Here is a 19,920-nt window from a genome sequence, read left to right as displayed (position 1 = left end):
CCCTACAGTCACTTCAAACCTAACCTGTTGAAAACAACACATTTTTGTTCTCTGAAATCTGCTCTTCCTATGGTGTCCTTTTTTAGTGAACAGTACCATCATCATCCATGAGACAGGGCCCCCACAGTGTTGCATTAAAAGTACTGTTTTCTTTGCTTGGCTTCCTCCCCCACAGCATTGCATTAAAAATCTTCTTTTCTTTGCTGGGCTTACTCTACACCTCCCCCCACCCCCAGCTTTAGATTTGAATCCTGCTTTTGTTTGGTGGTTTTATGTAAAAGCCCTATTGCGTAGTATGATTAAGACTGTTGCTGACGTAATTTGTATGAACTCCCTACTTGTAAACCCATTTTTGAATGATCTTCAGCAAAATTTTGCTTGCGTGGGATATTAATGATATTGATCTATAATTTCCACATTCAGTTGGATCACCTTTCTTGGGAATAGGCATAAATATGGATTTCTTCCAGTCAGTTGTCCAGGAAGCTGTCTTCCATATTTCTCTAGACGAGTGAGCACCTCCGGCACTGCATCTCTTTGTTGAAACATCTCAATTGATATTCCATCAATTCCTGGAGCCTTGTTTTTCACCAATGCCTTCAGAGCAGCTTGGACTTCTTCCTTCAGTACCATCGGTTCCTCATCACATGCCACCTCTTGAAACAGTTGAACATCGACGAATTCTTTTTGCTATAATGACTCTGTGTATTCCTTCCATCTTCTTTTGATGCTTCCTGTGTCGTTTAATATTTTCCCCATAGAATCATTCACTATTGCAACTCGAGGCTTGAATTTTTTCTTCGGTTCTTTCAGCTTGAGAAATGCTGAGCGTGTTCTTCCCTGTTGGTTTTCCAGCTCCAGCTCTTTGCACATGTCATTATAATACTTTACTTTGTCTTTCAAGTCGCCCTTTGAAATCTTCTGTTCAGTTCTTTTACTTCATCAATTCTCCCTTTTGCTTTAGCTGCTCGATGCTCAAGAGCAAGTTTCAGAGTCTCCTCTGACATCCATCTCGGTCTTTTCTTTCTTTCCTGTCTTTTCAATGACCTCTTGCTATCTTCATGGATGATGTCCTTGATGTCATTCCACAACCCGTCTGGTCTTTGGTCACTGGTATTCAATGCGTCAGTCTATTCTTGAGATGGTCTCTAAATTCAGGTGGGATATACTCAAGGTCATATTTTGGCTCCTGTGGTGGACTTGCTCTGATTTTCTTCAGTTTCAGCTTGAACTTGCATATGAGCAATGGATGGTCTGTTCCACAGTCGGCCCCTGGCCTTGTGACTGAGGATATTGAGCTTTTCCATTGTCTCTTTCCACAGATGTAGTCAGTTTGATTTCTGTGTGTTCCATCTGGCGAGGTCCATGTGTATAGTTGCCGTTTATGTTGGTGAAAGAAGGTATTTGCAATGAAGAAGTTGTTGGTCTTGCAAAATTCTATCATTTGATCTCTCATATTGTTTCTATCACCAAGGCCATATTTTCCAACTACTGATCCTTCTTCTTTGTTTCTAACTTTCGTATTCCAATTGCCAGTAATTATCAATGCATCTTGATTGCATGTTTGATCAATTTCGGACTGCAGCAGCTGATAAAAATCTTCTATTTCTTCATCGTTGGCCCTGGTGGTTGGTGCGTAAATTTGAATAATAGTTGTATTAACTGGTCTTCCTTGTAGGGGTATGGATATTATTCTATCACTGACAGCGTTGTACTTCAGGATAGATCTTGAAACGTCCTTTTTGACTATGAATGCAACACCTTTCCTCTTTGAGTTGTTATTCCCAGCAGAGCAGACTATATGATTGTCTAATTCAAAATGGCCAACACCAGTCTATTTCAGCTCACTAATGCCTAGGATATCGATGTTTATGCATTCCATTTCATTCCACGTCATACATTCCAGGTTCCAATGATTAATGGATGTTTGCAGCTGTTTCTTCTCATTTTGAGTCATGCCACATCAGCAAATGAAGGTCCCAAAAGCTTTATTCCATCCATATCATTAAGGTCGACTCTACTTTGAGGAGGCAGCTCTTTCCCAGTCATCTTTTGAGTGCTTTCCAACCTGGGGGGCTCATCTTCCAGCACTATATCAGACAATGTTCCACTCCTATTCATAAGGTTTTCACTGGCTAATGCTTTTCAAAAATAGACTGCTGGGTCCTTCTTCCTAGTCGGTCTTAGTCTGGAAGCTCAGCTGAAACCTGTCCTCCATGGGTGACCCTGCTGGTATCTGAATATCGGTGGCATAGCTTCCAGGATCACAACAACACACAAGCCCCCACAGTACAACAAACTGACATTCAAAAATGGTTGCAGCAGTATATCGACAGGGAACTGCCAGAAATTCAGGCCGGTTTCAGAAGAGGACTTGGAACCAGGGATATCATTGCTGATGTCAGGTGCATCCTGGCTGAAAGCAGAGAATACCAGAAGGATGTTTATCTGTGTTTTATTGATTATGCAAAGGCATTCGACTGTGTAGATCATAACAAACTATGGATAACACTGCAAAAAATGGGAATTCCAGAACAGTTAATTGTGCTTATGAGGAACCTTTACATAGATCAAGAGGCAGTTGTTCGGAGAGAACAAGTGGACACTGATTGCTTTAAAGTCAGGAAAGGTGTGTGTCAGGGTTGTATTCTTTCACAATACCTATTTAATCTGTATGCTGAACAGATAATATGAGAAGCTGGACTATATGAAGAAGAATGGGGCATCAGGATTGGAGGAAGACTCATTAACAACCTGTGTTATGCAGATGAAACAACCTTGTTTGCTGAAAGTGAAGAGGACTTGAAGCACTTACTAATGAAGATCAAAGAACACAGCCTTCAGTATGGATACCACCTCAACATAAAGAAAACAAACATCCTCACAACTGGACCAATAAGCAACATCATGATAAACAGAGAAAAGATTGAAGTTGTCAAGGATTTCATTTTACTTGGATCCACAATCAACAGCCATGGATGCAGCAGTCAAGAAATCAAAAGACGCATTGCATTGGGCAAATCTGCTGCAAAGGACCTCTTCAAAGTGTGGAAGAGCAAAGATGTCACCTTGAAGACTAAGTTGCGCCTGACCCAAGCCATGGTATTTTCAATCTCATCATATGCATGTAAAAGCTGGACAGCGAATAAGGAAGACCAAAGAAGAGTTGATGCCTTTGAATTGTGGTGTTGGTGAAGAATATTGAATATACCATGGACTGCCAAAAGAATGAACAAATTTGTGTTGGAGGAAGTACAGCCAGAATGCTCCTTAGAGGCAAGGATGGCGAGACTGCGTCTTACATACTTTGGACATGTTGTCAGGAGGGATCAGTCTCTGGAGAAGGATATCATGCTTGGCAGAGCACAGGTTCAGCGGAAAAGAGGAAGACCCTCAGCGAGGTGGATTGACACAGTGGCTGCAAGAATGAGGTCAAGCATAAAAACGATTGTAAGGATGGCACAGGACTGGGCAGTGTTTCGTTCTGTTGTGCATAGGGTTGCTATAAGTCAGAACCGACTCGATGGCACCTAACAACAACAACAACTTGTAAACCCTTTAAATGTAACTTGTCTCCTCACCCTTGGGAACAGTTTTGGTGAGAACAGTTCCAGCTGGTGCTTTCCTGTTCTTCCACCTCGGTCTTGTTTATTGGCCCATAGGAGTCATGTGGAACAAGAACCTGGGGTTTCCACCAGTTAACCCCCAGATGCCTGTGATAGCCACCTGGAAATTATCTTTGAACCCTTCTTCTCCCTTACCAATATCCTGTAAGTAGTCAGAAGGTAGCTAATAATACAAGGCTTTCCTCTTCATCTGCCTAAGGCTGCCTATACTTTTCACTTCTTGTTTGGGTTTCTGCAATAACCTTCTAAGTGATCTTGCCATCTCCAGGGACCTACTTCTAACATATTCTAGCTTGCTGTCAGAACATCATGGGTTCTCCTCCTAAAAAGCCTTCATTTCCATCCCACATATGTTTCTTTTCTCTCTTTCTGCCTTTCTTCCTCCCTTCTTCCCTTTTTTCCTTCTCCCTCTCTCTCTTTCATTCTTTACTATGAAATTTGTGTTCCTTAGCTTTTGACAAAAGACCAATCATTATCTGGCTCCCTCCACTCCACATTTACCAAAATTATGATTTTCTGAAACACCTTATGGTGCTTAACAGTTTTGGATCATTATATGCAGTGTTCTTTTTTCTAGAAGGTTACTCTCCATTTTTTTTTTCATTTGTGTATGTGAAGCTGACAGTAATAGCTACAATATACTGAATGCTCATGATTTGTGAGTCACTGTTATAAATGATGTCTATGTACTATCTCATCAAATCTTCAGGACTACTTTTTGAGGTTGAAAATATTTCCCCCATTTTCCAGCTAAGGAACCTGAGGTTCATGGCATTTCATTTCCTCAGGCAAAAAGAAAAATCTCAGAGCCAGGGTTTGAAACAAATCTACCTTAATCAAGCCCAAATTCTTCTCTTTCAGGCTTGGTAGATTTTACCAATTCTTTAATATTTAACCTAGGTATCATATCATTTGAAAAAAAAAAAAGAAAGCACCTCTGAATTTTCTTTCTTCAATATAATTAAAAATACCCTTCTTTAAGGAAGGAAGGAAGGAAAGAAATGAAAGGAAAAAAGGAGACAAAAAGAGAAAGTTTGTGCATATTAAAGAGCAAGGGTTAATTCTTTTGCTACCTACTGAAATCTCGGTGTAATAGCAGCAGTCTAGTTTTCCTAAACCTAAATGAAGTAATCCACCGTGATAGGAGAATGGTATTAACCAAGCAGTTCTCACCTTGAGGAAACTATGAAGTACAGATCTCAGCTGCCTCCTGTCCACATTTAATGCCAATTCAAAGCAGATGAATTGACATTCATCACCTTCCTCACATTTGACCTGCGTTAATCGTCCATACACCATTACTTCCATCTTCTCTGTATCATCTTGTATTTCATAGAATATGCATTTATTCTTCATGATTTTCTGCAAAAAATAAAATGAAAACAGGACCATCTTCTAAATGATTGAATAAGGAATTTTCACATCTCTGAGAAATACAAGAGTTTTAGTGGAAATTTGTCCCTGACAAGGTATGTAGAAGAAGTAGACCAGGAATTACCACTAGGAAGTAGTTTTAGATGAACTGCTAAGAATATCCCACCTTTTAGATCTTCTGTCTAAGCTACCTAGTTTTAGGTCTTTATCTACCTGACTCTTCCAGAAAATTGTTTTCCTTATTTTTGCTGTTTCTATCTCAGGATAGCTGAGGTTTCTTAAGAAGCCTGGATATACAGGAATCTGATAAACTTGGTAGATTTCTTTGGGAGCTATCCCAGGGCGGGGGTGGGGGGAGCAGGGGGAAGACCACTCAAGATTCATTGTAAGGCTGAAAAGATTGTTTCAAGTCCTGATTAAGTAGATTGTTACCCAAGATGCAATTCTTTTTACTATCTTCTCCATTTATTCACCCTTCTCCAACCTGCCTACCCTCTTTGAATCTAGATCATCAAGTCCAGTCTAATTGTTCTAGTTTCTATTTCACTTATAATTTTATTCCTTTGTCCTACAAATACATATATAAGCCCTGTCATTGTTATGGATTAATCTGTGCCACCCCAGAAAATATGAGGAAATCCTAACTCCTGTACCTCTGAATGTGAACTTGTTTGAACATAGGGTCTTTGATGATGTTGTCAGTCAATTTATTATGAGGTCACATGGAAGTAAGGTGGATCCTAATCCTATATGACTGGTGTTTTTATAAAAAAATGAGAAGAGATACAGAGACAGAGACAGAGGATTGACAATCATGTAAAGATGCATATACAAGCCAAGGAACACCTGGGGCTACAAGAAGCTGGGAGAGAGAAGTAGCAATCTTCCCTAGAGACTTTGGAGGGAGCATGCCTTGACTGAAATCTTGATTTTTATTTCTAGCCTCCAGAACTGTGAGACAATAAATTTCCGTTGTTATAGACTATACAGTTTTGGGTATTTTGTTAGAGTTGGCAGGTGCTGTCGAGTCGGTTCCAAATCATAGCAACCCTATGTACAACAGAACAAAACCCTGCCTGGTCCTGACCCATCCTTACAATTGTTGTTATGCTTGAGCTCATTGTTATAGCCGCTGTGTCAATCCACCTCGTTGAGGGTCTTCCTCTTTTCTGCTGACCTTGTACTTGCCAAGCATGATGTCCTTCTCCAGAGACTGATCCCTCCTGACAACACATCCAAAGTATGTAAGATGCAGTCTCACCATCCTTGCTTCTAAGGAGCATTCTGGTTGTGCTTCTTCCAACACAGATTTGTTCGTTCTTTTGGCAGTCCACGGTATATTCAATATTCTTCACCAACACCACAATTCAAAGGCGTCCACTCTTCTTTGGTCTTCCTTATTCATTGTCCAGCTTTCACATGCATATGATGTGATTGAAAATACCATGGCTTGGGTCAGGCGCAACTTAGTCTTCAAGGTGACATCTTTGCTCTTCAACACTTTGAAGAGGTCTTTTGCAGCAGATTTACCTAATGCAATGCATCTTTTGGTTTCTTGACTGCTGCTTCCATGGCTGTTGATTGTGGATCCAAGTAAAATGAAATCCTTGACAACTTCAATCTTTCCTCCATTTATCATGATGTTGCTCATTGGTCCAGTTGTAAGGATTTTTGTTTTCTTTATGTTGAGGTGGAATCCATACTGAAGGCTGTGTTCTTTGATCTTCATTAGTAAGTGCTTCAAGCCCTCTTCACTTTCAGCAAGCAAGGTTGTGTCATCTGCATAATGCAGGTTGTTAATGAGTTTTCCTCCAATCCCGATGCCCTGTTCTTCATATAGTCCAGCTTCTCGGATTGTTTGATCTGCATACAGATTGAATAGGCATGGTGAAAGAACACAACCCTGACGCACACCTTTCCTGACGTTAAACCAATCAGTATTCCCTTGTTCTGTCTGAACAACTGCCTCTTGATCTATGTAATGGTCCCTCATGAGCACAATTAAGTGTCCTGGAATTACCATTCTTCGCAATGTTATCCATAACTTGTTATGATCCACACAATCGAATGCCTTTGCATAATCAATAAAACACAGGTAAACATCCTTCTGGTATTCTCTGCTTTCAGCCAGGATCCATCTGACATCAGGAATGATATCCCTGGTTCCACATCCTCTTCTGAAACCGGCCTGAATTTCTGGCAGTTCCCTATCGATATACTGCTGTGGCCATTTTTGAATGATTTTCAGCAAAATTTTGCTTGCGTGGGATATTAATGATATTGATCTATAATTTCCACATTCAGTTGGATTGTCTTTCTTGGGAATAGGCATGAATATGGATTTCTTCCAGTCAGTTGTCCAGGAAGCTGTCTTCCATATTTCTCTAGACGAGTGAGCACCTCCGGCACTGCATCTCTTTGTTGAAACATCTCAATTGATATTCCATCAATTCCTGGAGCCTTGTTTTTCACCAATGCCTTCAGAGCAGCTTGGACTTCTTCCTTCAGTACCATCGGTTCCTCATCACATGCCACCTCTTGAAACAGTTGAACATCGACGAATTCTTTTTGCTATAATGACTCTGTGTATTCCTTCCATCTTCTTTTGATGCTTCCTGTGTCGTTTAATATTTTCCCCATAGAATCATTCACTATTGCAACTCGAGGCTTGAATTTTTTCTTCGGTTCTTTCAGCTTGAGAAACGCTGAGCGTGTTCTTCCCTGTTGGTTTTCCAGCTCCAGCTCTTTGCACATGTCATTATAATACTTTACTTTGTCTTTCAAGTCGCCCTTTGAAATCTTCTGTTCAGTTCTTTTACTTCATCAATTCTTCCTTTTGCTTTAGCTGCTTGATGCTCAAGAGCAAGTTTCAGAGTCTCCTCTGACATCCATCTCGGTCTTTTCTTTCTTTCCTGTCTTTTCAATGACCTCTTGCTATCTTCATGGATGATGTCCTTGCTGTCATTCCACAACCCGTCTGGTCTTTGGTCACTGGTATTCAATGCGTCAGTCTATTCTTGAGATGGTCTCTAAATTCAGGTGGGATATACTCAAGGCCATATTTTGGCTCCTGTGGTGGACTTGCTCTGATTTTCTTCAGTTTCAGCTTGAACTTGCATATGAGCAATGGATGGTCTGTTCCACAGTCGGCCCCTGGCCTTGTTGTGACTGAGGATATTGAGCTTTTCCATTGTCTCTTTCCACAGATGTAGTCAGTTTGATTTCTGTGTGTTCCATCTGGCGAGGTCCATGTGTATAGTTGCCGTTTATGTTGGTGAAAGAAGGTATTTGCAATGAAGAAGTTGTTGGTCTTGCAAAATTCTATCATTCGATCTCTCATATTGTTTCTATCACCAAGGCCATATTTTCCAACTACTGATCCTTCTTCTTTGTTTCTAACTTTCGTATTCCAATTGCCAGTAATTATCAATGCATCTTGATTGCATGTTTGATCAATTTCGGACTGCAGCAGCTGATAAAAATCTTCTATTTCTTCATCGTTGGCCCTGGTGGTTGGTGTGTAAATTTGAATAATAGTTGTATTAACTGGTCTTCCTTGTAGGCGTATGGATATTATCCTATCATTGACAGTTTGTACTTCAGGTTAGATCTTGAATTTTATTACAGTAGCCCTAGGAAACTAATAGAGCCATTTAAACAAACTATAGAAAATAGCACAGGTAAAAGTAAAGAGTCAGTGTAGAAGACATATATAATGGCGTGTGAAAAAATACTTCGAACAAGATGTTTACATGGTTTGTTAGGGCAAAAGGACATACCCTAATTTTGGATCTCAACAAACTTTTCTGTATTTTATGGTCCATATTTATAAACTGAGTGTTAAACTGCATGAGTTCTTATGCTTTTTATCTTCTGTCTCTTATCAATTAATGCCAAAATCAATTGCTCAACATTAATTTGACAAATGAATAAATGGGACAAAGGTGATAGCCCTTTAGTATTCAGATGATTATAATCTTAGCTCACTATTGATCATAGCTGCATTCTAAGGGAGAGTGGTCTATTGATTTCTTACCCAGGTGGTCCCAACCAGAATATAAACTCAGGTGGGCAATTCTTAATCCACAATTAAGTTCATGTAGTCACTAATACAAATGGGACGGAACTGAAAGAAATAAAATCCTAAGGATATATATGGTGATCTAAACTCGGTGCTGCTCTGGACCCCTATGGCTGTGAATGATCATCAGAGCTGAAAAAAATGGCAAAGTTTCCAGTTGAATTGCTTTCTAAAAAACTTGCATGGCAATATTTTGGGAAGAGGAATACAAAAAATAACTGAGTCCATATTCTTAAGTGGGAAGACTCCATCCAACTATCCCTGCTCAGGGGGGCCTTGAATTCCTGGGTTCATAATTTGACCAAATTCCAGTTAGCAAGTGAAGACTTAAATTCTAGTGTGGTAGAAGATGATATAAAACAATGGGGTTTAGACTTACCTTATGGACCTTAAACACCCCATTCACAAATGTTCCTAGATCTTGCAAGTAAAGATGACAGATTTTAGGAGTTGCATTTGCATTTTTAAAGACTGTACTTGAGATCTCCATCTTTTGGTCCACATTAAGGTCAGAAACAGATGAGACATTATGCACCTCTAAGAAGCCATTGAAGGCAACATAATTCCATATGACAATGACCCTCTTCGGGGTAAACTTCTCCTTCAGGCTTATATCAAAAACCTTCACCCGGAAGAATTCACTCTCAGTAGCCACTGTGGCATGAAACATCCTTCTCTCCTCTTCTCTGTACTCAAATGCAAATGGCTCTGTTGCTTTCAGCACCATCACTTTTTTGGGGCCCATCTGTGTACCCTCTTCTCTGGAAGCTTTTTTAGGTTCAGTCTTCAATCTTGGTTTCTAGAATGGACATACGAAACAGCAGGCATAATTAGGACAGGGAATACAGGGCCACTTTTTACTGAGAACTCTCGGATTCAAGGTTGAGTCACAAGAAACACAAAAATTGGATGGAGTTGTAGAATAACTATCCAAGGATGGCTGACATGGATGGAGAGAAGCTTATAAATTGTTATAATTTAGCTAATGGAAGAAGTTTGAGAAGATTTAAAAATTAATTTCATTTTTATTCTTTATTGCTTTATAAGTATACAAAGAAGAATACTTTTCTTTAACAAGAATAAACCCTAGGAGAAAAAATTTGTATCCTAGGAAAAGCTACACAGAAATAGTGAGCACAATGCTGTTTTGAAAGGTCTCCCAAGATATATGAGGATGGAAAATAGCGTCAATTTTTCCTTCTTCTTTCACATTAGTGACCAAAGTAAGATAAAAATAGGAATAAAATAAACCACACTTAATAGCGCTGAAGGAGTCCCTGAGTGGCACAAACAATTAAGTGCTTGGCTCCTAACAGAAAGTTTGGAAGTTCTAAGTGACCCAGAGACACCTCAGAAGAAAGGCCTGGTGATCTACTTCTGAAAAATCACAGCCATTGAAAACCCTATGGAGCACAGTTCTACTCGGACATGGGGTTTCCATGAATCAGAATTAACTCCGTGGAAAGTAGTTTGGTTTTGGTTTTTCAATGGCACTCAGAATGGAAAATGGTTCCAACCACACACTATAGATTTAAGGGGTTTCAGCTAGAAATAATCCCAGTAGACGGGACAGCTTAAAAACCCAAATCACAAAGCCCCTTTCTAAGAAAGCAGTGCTGTGTTACAAAGGGGTTAGTAAGGCAGTCGCCCGGAGAACATCATAAATTTTCATAATTTGGAAGGGTCCAGACTAGAGCTCTCCAATTAGAATAATGGCAGGACTCTGTGAGAAGCATGAAAATGGAAAAGTCTGGGTACTTTTCTCTAACCATCTTTTTCCACAGTGGTCTACACTATTTCTGAGTTGTGGGAGAGCACTTCGAATTAGCCCCACCCGTTGCTGTCAAGTCAATTCCGAGGCAAGGGTGGGCTGCTGGAGTCCTAAAAAAAAAAAACTATGAGACTAAACTGCTCCTGAACCATCTCTCCCTCCCCATGCTGCTCAGTTAGTGTCCTCAAATTTGCCTTTGACGTTCAAGACTCCTAGATTGTCATATTACAATTGATTTCACTCATTTTGGGGGGTCTTTGTTGTAAGATAGACCGCAGGAAGTGTCTGACTACTCCACCATATTGGCCCCATGTAGGGTAATGTTATTCAGCTATATGCATCCTCTCCTAATGGAATCAGCTTTGCTCTTCCCCGGAGCATGCTGGGGAAGAATTCGGGATGGACTACAATGCCAGGAGTGGCATGGCTGGGCCAGCGGCCAAGGCTGAGGAATGCCTTAGCAACAGGAAGGAAAACATCTGGGCCTGGACGTGAAGTCCCTGGGAACACTGACTGACCAATGATGTGGGAGAAAAACAATGAGCCTTGGTCCCAGCTGGAATGGTATATTAGCTTGTGTCCCTTGTTAGGTGGTTGCAGAGTGCTAAACTGGTCCAGCCGTTGCCCTGGTCCACGGTCCTGTAAGTAAGCTTCCCAAATAAACCCTATGTCATGATCGCTGGTTCCAGAGTCTTTCTTCCGTCTCTTTGAGATGCGGCTGACCTTGGGTTCAGGTGCCGCTGGGTTGTTACCCAACACCCTGCTTCTCTCTTCTATCTTTTTAAAGCAAGCTATTTACTTTGCCAATTTTCTCTGGAATAATAGTTCCGTCTTCAGATACTTCTGACACCTCTGTTGTTCTACTTCCAAATAGATTTTACCTCTTATATTTAGGTCATTGATCCATTTTTAATTAATTTTTGTATGTGGTGTGAGGTATGAGTCCAACTTCATTTTTTTGGATGTAGAGATTCAATTGTCCTAGCATCATTTGTTGAAGAGAATTTTTGTTTTTCTTATTGAACAGATTTGGCACCCTTATCAAAAGTCAATTCGCCATAGATGTTTGGGTTTATTTCTGGGTTCTCAATTCTATTCCATTGGTCTATAAGTCTATCCTTATATGAGTATCATACCGTTTTGATTGTTGTAGTTTTGTAATACATTTTGAAATCAGGATGTGTGAGTCTTCCTACTCCCCCCCCCTCCAATATTGCTTTTGCTATTCAGAGCCCATTGCTATTCCATATGAATTTAAGGACTGACTTTTTCATTTCTTGCAAATAAGACTATTTTATTTTTATAGGAATTGTGGTGTATCTACAGATCATTTTGGGTATAGTTGACATCTTTACAATATCAAATCTTCCAATCCATGAACTTGGAATGTCTTTCCATTAATTTAGATCTCCTTTAATTTCTTTTAGCAGTGTTTTATATTTTTCAGTGTAAAGGTCTTTCACCTCTGCTAAAATTTATTTGTAGGTATTTTATTCTTTTAGATTCTATTGTAAATAGAATGATTTTCTTAATTTCCTTTTCAGAATGTTTATTGCCGGTGTATGGAAGCACAACTGATTTCTGTATATTGGTTGATCTTGTACCCTGCACCTTTGCTGAATTTGTTTTTTAGTTCTAGTAGCTGTCTTGTTGATTCTTTGGGACTATCTACATATAGTGTCACGTCATCTGCAAACAGAGATAGTTTTATTTCTTCTTTTCTCATTTGGAAACATTTTATTTCTTTTTCTTGCATAATTGCTCTGACTAGAACTTCCACTACAATGCTGATTAGCAGCAGTAAAAGTGGGCGCCCTTGTCTTGTTCTTGAACGTACAGGTAAAGATTTTAGTCTTTTGCCACTGAGTATGATGTTTGCGGAAGCCCTGGTGGCGTAGTGGTTAAGTGCTACATCTGCTAACCAAAAGGTCGGCAGTTCGAATCTCTTAGGCGCTCCTTGGAAACTCTATTGTTGCAATTCTACTCTGTCCTATAGGGTTTCTATGAGTCAGAATTGACTCGACGCCACTGGGTTTTTTTTTTTTTTTTTGGTTTATGATGTTCGCTGTAGACTTTTTTTAAAAATGCTGTTTATCACACTGAGGAATTTTCCTTCTGTTCCTAATTTGTTGAGTACTTTTATCATAAAAAGCTGTTGGTTTTTGTCAAATGCTGTTTCTGTGTTGAGATGATCATGTGAATTTTTTTTTCTTCATTCTATTAATGTGGTGTATCACATTACTTTTTTTTTTTATGTTGAACCACACTATTACTCTTGGGATAAATATGACTTGGTCATGGTGTGATAATCCTTTTAATATACCATATCTTTACACAAATAACGCATGCCTTCTATATTTGTTTGCAAACCGCTCCCTCCCCCTGACAGATATAATATTAAGTGCTGCTATGCCAATTTTTTTTTTACATGCTGTTGTAAAAAAAAAAAAAAAGCATAGAATATTTACAAAAATACCTCAAGTAGGGAGGGAGCAGTTGGCAAACAAACATAGAAGACGTACATTATTTGTGTAAAAATGCAGTATGTTGAACTCAGTTTACTAGTATTTTTTGAGGAATTTTTTATTCTGTGTTCATAAGAGACATTGGCCTGTACTTCTTCTTTTCTTGTGGTATTTTTTATCTGACTTTGTTATCAGGGTAATGCTGGACTCATAGAATGGTCCTTCCTCTTCTATTTTTTGGAAGCATTTGAGAAGAATTGATGTTAATTCTTCTTTAAGTGTTTGGTAGAGTTTACCAATGAAGCCATCTGGTCCTGGATTATTCTTTGTTGGGAGATTTTTGATTTCTGACTCAATCTGTTCCCTTGTTACAGACCTGTTGAGATTTTCTATTTCTTCTTAAGAAAATTCAGGTAGTTTGAATGTTTCTAGGAATTCGTGCATTTCATCTATTACTATCATTAGTTGCCATAGAGTCAATGCTGATTCATGGTGATCCCACGTGTACAGAGTAGAATTGCTCCATAGGATTTTCAAGGCTGAGTCCTCTCAGAAACAGATCACCAGGCCTCCCTTCCGAGAGAAAAGAGGTGTTTATTTTCCACATTTCTGTGAAATATCTATCTAATATTAATTTCTAGTTTCATTGCACTGATGTCAGAGAACATACTTTGTATGTTTCCAGTCTTTTAAAATTTATTGAGTTTCGTTTTGTGTTCTAACATGTAGTCTACCTTGGAGAATGATCCATATGCATTGGAGAAGAATGTATATCCTGCTGTCATCTGGCAAAGTGTTCTACAGATGCCTGTTAGGTCTAGTTGGTTTATAGTGTAGTTCAGGTTCTCCATTTCCTTGTCGATTTTCTGTCTCAATGTTCTATCTATTATTGAAAGTGATGCATTGAAGTCTCCAACTATTGTTGTAGAATTGTCTATTTCTCCTTTTAGATTTGTCAGTATTTCCTTCACATATTTTCAGGATCTACTTTTAGGTGCATATATATTTAAAGTTGTTATCTCTTCTTCATGAATTGATCCCTTTATCATTATATAATGTCCTTCTTTGTCTCATAACTTTTTTTCTACTTAAAATCTGTTTTATCTGATGTTAAGATAGCCACTCCAGCTTTCTTTTGGTTTCTATTACATAGAACTTTTTTTCCCCAGTCTTTCATTTTCAACCTATTTGTGTCTTTTGATTTAAAATTGGTCTCTTGTAGACAACATATAAATGTGCTATGTTTTCTTATCCATTATGCCAATCTGATCCTCTTGATTGGAAATTTCTAGAAGAAAGATAGCAGTAAGGATTTCTACAAGAAAAGGATTTAGCCTGGTATTAAAAAGATTTGGGTGAGGACACAAAAGAAAGGGATTATAAATAAACAGGTTTCTTGTTGCTGTTGTTAGGTGCTGTTAATATCAACACCATGTATGAAAGAAGGATACACAGCTTGGTCCTGCGCCATCTTCACAATCATGGCTAAGGAAAAAATAAAGTCTAAAGTGGGCCAAAGGCCACTGGGGAATGATAAGAGTGAGGGCCATGAGATGACTAGCCTCTACATGTCTTCTTTCCCACACTTATTGTTCACCCTGACCCCTTCTAAGAACTGATGACCTTGAAGTAAGAGATACTTGTTGTTGTTAGGTGTCGTTGACTTCTGACTCATAGCAACCTTATGTACAACAGAATGAAACACTGCCCTTTATCTCACCATTCTCACAATCATTGTTATGTTTGAGCCTGTCATTGCAACCACTGTGTCAATCCATCTTGTAGAGATTCTTCTCTTTTTTGTTGACCTTAACAAGCATGATGACCTTCTCCAGGGACTGGTCCCTCCTGATCACATGTCCAAAGTAGGTGAGAGAAATTTCTCCATCCTCACCTCCAAGGAGCACTCTGGCTGTACTTCTCCCAAGACAGGCTTGTTGGTTCTTCTGGCAGTCCATGGTATATTCAATATTCTTTGCCAACACCATAATTCAGGGACGTCAATTCTTCTTTAGTCTTCTTTATTCATTGTCCAGCTTTCCCATGTATATAAGGAGATTGAAAATACCATGGTTTGGGTCAGGTGCATGTTAGTCCCCAAACTGACATCTTTGTTTTTCAACACTTTAAAGAGGTCTTTTGGGCAGATTTGCCCAATGCAATGCGTCTTTTGATTTCTCGACTGCTGCTTCCATGGGTGTTGACTGTGGCTCTGAGTAAAATGAAATCCTTGACAGCTTCAATCTTTTCTCTGTTTATCATGATGTCACTTATTTGTCCAGTTGTGAGGATTTTTGTTTTCTTTATGTTGAGGTTTAATTCATGAAGGCTGTGGTCTTTGATCTTCATATGTAAGTGCTTCATGTCCTCTTCATTTTCAGCAAGCCAGGTTGTGTCATCTACATCTTCCAGGTTATTAATAGTCTTCCTCCAATCTTGATGTTGTATTCCTCATTATATAGTCCAGCTTCACGGATTATTTGCTTAACATACAGATTGAATGAGTATGAAGAAAGGATCAAACCCCAATGTATACCTTTCCTGATTTTAAGCCACACAGTATCTCCTTGTTCTGTTCAAATGACTGCCTCGATGTATGTACAGGTTGTGCATGAGCACAATTTAGTGTTCTGGAATTCCTATTATTTGCAGTATCCATAATTTTTTATGATCCACACAGTCAAATGCCTTTATATAGTCATTAAAACAGAGGTAAATATCTTTCTGGTATTCTTGCTTTCAGCGCAGATCCATCTGACATCAGCAATGATATCCCTCATTCCATGTCCTCTTCTGAATCTGGCTTGACTTTCTGGCAGTTCCCTGTCAATGTCCTGCTGCAGCCATTTTTGAATTATCTTCACCAAAATTTTACTTATGTGTGGTATTGATGATATTATCCAATAATTTCTGCATTCTTTTGGGTCACCTTTCTTTGGAATGGGTACAAATATGGATTTCTTCCAATCTGTTGTTAAGGTAGTTGTCTTCCAAATTTCTTAACATAGATGAGCAAGCACCTCCAGTGCTACCTATGTTTGTCGAAACATCTCAGTTGGTATTCCATCAATTCCTGGAGCCTTGTTTTTCATAAATGCCTCCAGGGTGGTGTGTATTCCTCCCATCTTCTTTTAATGATTCTTGTACTGTTTAATATGTTATGCAGACAAAGGAGGTAGCATATGTCAAAACAGCTGATGTGGGAAGGAACATTAGTATTTGAAAATAATCCCTGAAGTAATGTCATTGATCAAAGGGGAAAAGGGCGTAAGGAAATAAGGAGGTAGATGATGAAAATACTTTGTGTTCATATCTACTTCTCTGATTATTTCCCAAACTTTCTCTACACATAGACTAACATAACACAGGAATTATCTTGTGGTCTGGAGTTGGTTTATGAATTCACACATTATAAATAGCAAAGGACTTAGATTCTTATGGAATTTCAAATTATGAACTTGACAATTGAATGAATGATTTAATGAAAACAAGGAATTGCTATAGTATAGGATTAAAGGAGAGGCTCTTGCAAGAGTCCGATCACCCTATTATTATGTTGTAGGGAGACAAAAGGAGTGGGAACAGCAAGTTATTACCTCAGATAAGGAATTACTGGGTGGAGTGAATACAAACATCGGAGAAAGCTCAAGAGCACTCTGAGCTGGAGGTGTGATGGCCACTAAAACTTGTTGCAACTGGCACTGCTCCTGGGGTAGTTTCATTCCTTTGACATCAGTTTGGGTGACTGTGTCTTTCATTCCCTAAAAGAAAACAGATATTTATTTTGGCTAAAGATTTCCAATATGAGATGAGGCATGGTATATTTTGTCTTTTTTTCTTTTGAACAGGGTCTATACTGTGCTTGTTTTGTAAGAAATAACAACATAGAACCGTGTTCTCTAACCCCTGCTCTGCTACCACTGCAACCAGAATTACACTCTTCACTCTGAAAAAAACAAAACTCAAGTGATTGAAATTTCATTGATCTGTGATAGAGTCTCTACATCTGTTGAAAATTAGCCCAAAAAAACATGGTGAGTTACAGGTCTTGAGATTCTTTGGTAGATAATCCTACATGCTATAAAGAAAGAAAGTCTCCCAATAATTTCTTATGGATATTTATTAACTAAATTTTCTCATCAGCCAAATATATAAGTTGGTTCCTATCATCTGCTCTTCATGCTCCAGGAAACCAAGCTGTCTGCCCTTTTGGGTGCATTATCATCACTGTGTTGGTAGGATTCTCTCAACGCTGCAATTCTAGAAGCAGGGTTCTGTTGATAATCTAGTCTGCATTAGGCAACCAGATTTCTTCAGGGTTCCCAGACATATTCAGGACTATTCAGGATTCCACCTAGTGTATTACCATTAGCTGGACTTATATACTTTATTTAAGAAAGGACAGTGAGTGTCACTAAAATAATACATCTTGACTACCTTTAATTTCACTAATAAAAGCCCATTTCTAATATTCAGTATACTAGGTCAATTTGTCCCCATTTTTCCATTTATGGTATTCATTAATCTAAATTGTGCAGTTCCAATAGTTTATAGATAGGTGAATGAGTAAGCAACTTGAAGTACCTACTTCTAGCGTGTGGTTTCATAAATAGAACACGCTCTAAACTCCTCGAGGGCACCTCATTCCTCATCAAAAGGTTTTCATAACCTGGGTTATAAAAACGAACCCTAAATAGAACACTGTCGATTCTGAAATATTTCAATACAAATTACTGACATTGCAATATCTGGATCGAGGCTTGAAGCAATCAATGCTCAAGTGTTACAGTTGAATAAGGTTGAATTCGAATGCTGACCTTAACGCATTATTTTCCTGACATTGGGGGTATTTTTAGCTTCTATGAACCTGAGTATTCCCATATGTGAAAAGGAACTTAGAGTAGCATTTTCATAGAGATGTTACGAAGAATAAATAAGATAGTGTACATGAATAACAGAAGTTTTAGAATCCAGCATCCAGTAAATGCTCAGTAAACAAAATATCGTTATTGTCATTGTTATTGCATTATGTATGCTATGGTTTGTATGTCTGCTCTGATCCTCAGATGGTTCCTATTTTATGCTGACCCTGACTTGATGGCACTGGGTGTTTTTTGGATTGATGGAAACCCCAGATGGAGGTGTCAAGGAAACACGTTATGAAAGAAGCATTTCTATTTCACCTTGGGCCGGAGTAATTAATGTAATCTCATTGACTGAAGCTTCTTGAGTGATTATTTTTTCAAAATCAGTTGAATTAAATATCTCCATTACTCTAGAAGGGTTTGGGTGCCTAAAATATATCTTTAGTTAGATAATATCTCAAAACAGCAACTAATTTTTGTTTCTTAGAGGAATGCCTTCCCAACTCTCAGTAATCTTCACAAATCATGCCATTCTGTGTTTTTTGTTTTTGTTTTTTCCCTTAAGGGTAGACTTGGCAGTACAAATGAAAAGTAATAATGGTCTGCTTCTGGTTTGGAATTCAAAATAGATAAAGATCTCCTATCATGGAACAAATGTTTGGAGAACTTGTGCTTAGAAGAAGCATAGATTTCCTGCTGACATGGTGCATAAAGAGGGGAGTCGTCAGACACCCTTTTAGTGGCATCCAAGGAAGATGTCTGGACCCCAAAGAACGCATGGTGTATTTAGGTGTTTGAGAATGTGGGCACATATCATCCTCCCTGGGATTCCTCTGCTCAAGGTGCTGTTCAGGCCTAGTTAAATTATTCTTACGGATGTAGAAATGTCCACGTGGCATATTTAGGCAGGTAAGATACTAGAAAACATCACATAGACCCTTACAACTTAGTATGTTTGGAAAAGCAGAGATGTCCTGAGATATCCACTTTATGTCACTGAAGTAGCAGAGAAACCATGGGTCTGAAATGGTATTGTCTAGACAAGGGCTCCATTCACAGTCAATTGGGTCGAAATGGCACAGTAGAAACTATAGAGGGATATGTAGATTCTTGGCACTAACAGCACAACAATACCTGCAAAAACAAGAAACAATTGAGAACCATTATGCATTCCTTGGACACTCTGTGGGGCAGTTCTACTGTGTCCTATAGGGTCGCTATGAGTTGGAATTGACTTGACGGCAGTGGAGTGGGGTACATAGGAACCTTGACTTCCAATGATATGTGTGGGTTCTGCCACCTAGGTCAGAGGGAAGTATAGGCCTTGTGTAAGTAACTATATTAGAAAATAGTGATATAATATTTCCTCTTGTTTTTCACTCAAATTGCATGCACAACCACCTCAGACACCAGCTTCTGAGCCCCAGATGCTGGTGATTATAGGGCTCATGACAAAACACAGCAAAAGACAGAATAGGGATAGGAGTAAATGAACACAGGTATGACCCCACATTTCCAGTCTTGTCTTCTGTTTTCCTTGGTCTGGGGATCTATTATCTGAGTGTTATATCTGATAAGGGGTGAAACACACATTTATTACAGTTGTAATCATTGCTACAGCAAAAAGTAAAGGGACCGGGAGGCGGGGCCAAGATGGCTGACTAGGTAGGATCCCTCTTGCAACAAAGACTCAGAAAAACAAGTGAATAGATCACATACATGACAATCTACGAACCCT

At 38.9% G+C, this 19,920-nt stretch overlaps 1 protein-coding gene across 3 annotated transcripts in view; it reads right to left on the bottom strand.

Moving 5' to 3' along the window:
* The window catches only part of LOC126073796 (gamma-interferon-inducible protein 16-like), a 91,215-nt gene that overhangs the window by 3,785 nt on the left and 67,510 nt on the right, over positions 1–19,920 (bottom strand). For all 3 annotated transcript variants that reach the window (XM_049880887.1, XM_049880886.1, XM_049880885.1), the window contains 3 exons: positions 16,914–17,078; positions 9,461–9,880; positions 4,800–4,988 (listed from right to left, as the gene is read on the bottom strand). In XM_049880887.1, coding sequence (XP_049736844.1) covers positions 4,800–4,988; positions 9,461–9,880; positions 16,914–17,078 — 774 coding nt within the window. The remainder of the gene's footprint in view (positions 1–4,799; positions 4,989–9,460; positions 9,881–16,913; positions 17,079–19,920) is intronic.

This window comes from Elephas maximus, chromosome 3 (genome assembly GCF_024166365.1).
Source record: "Elephas maximus indicus isolate mEleMax1 chromosome 3, mEleMax1 primary haplotype, whole genome shotgun sequence".
Lineage (NCBI taxonomy): Eukaryota > Metazoa > Chordata > Mammalia > Proboscidea > Elephantidae > Elephas > Elephas maximus.
This window is presented reverse-complemented; position numbering and strand designations above follow the sequence as displayed.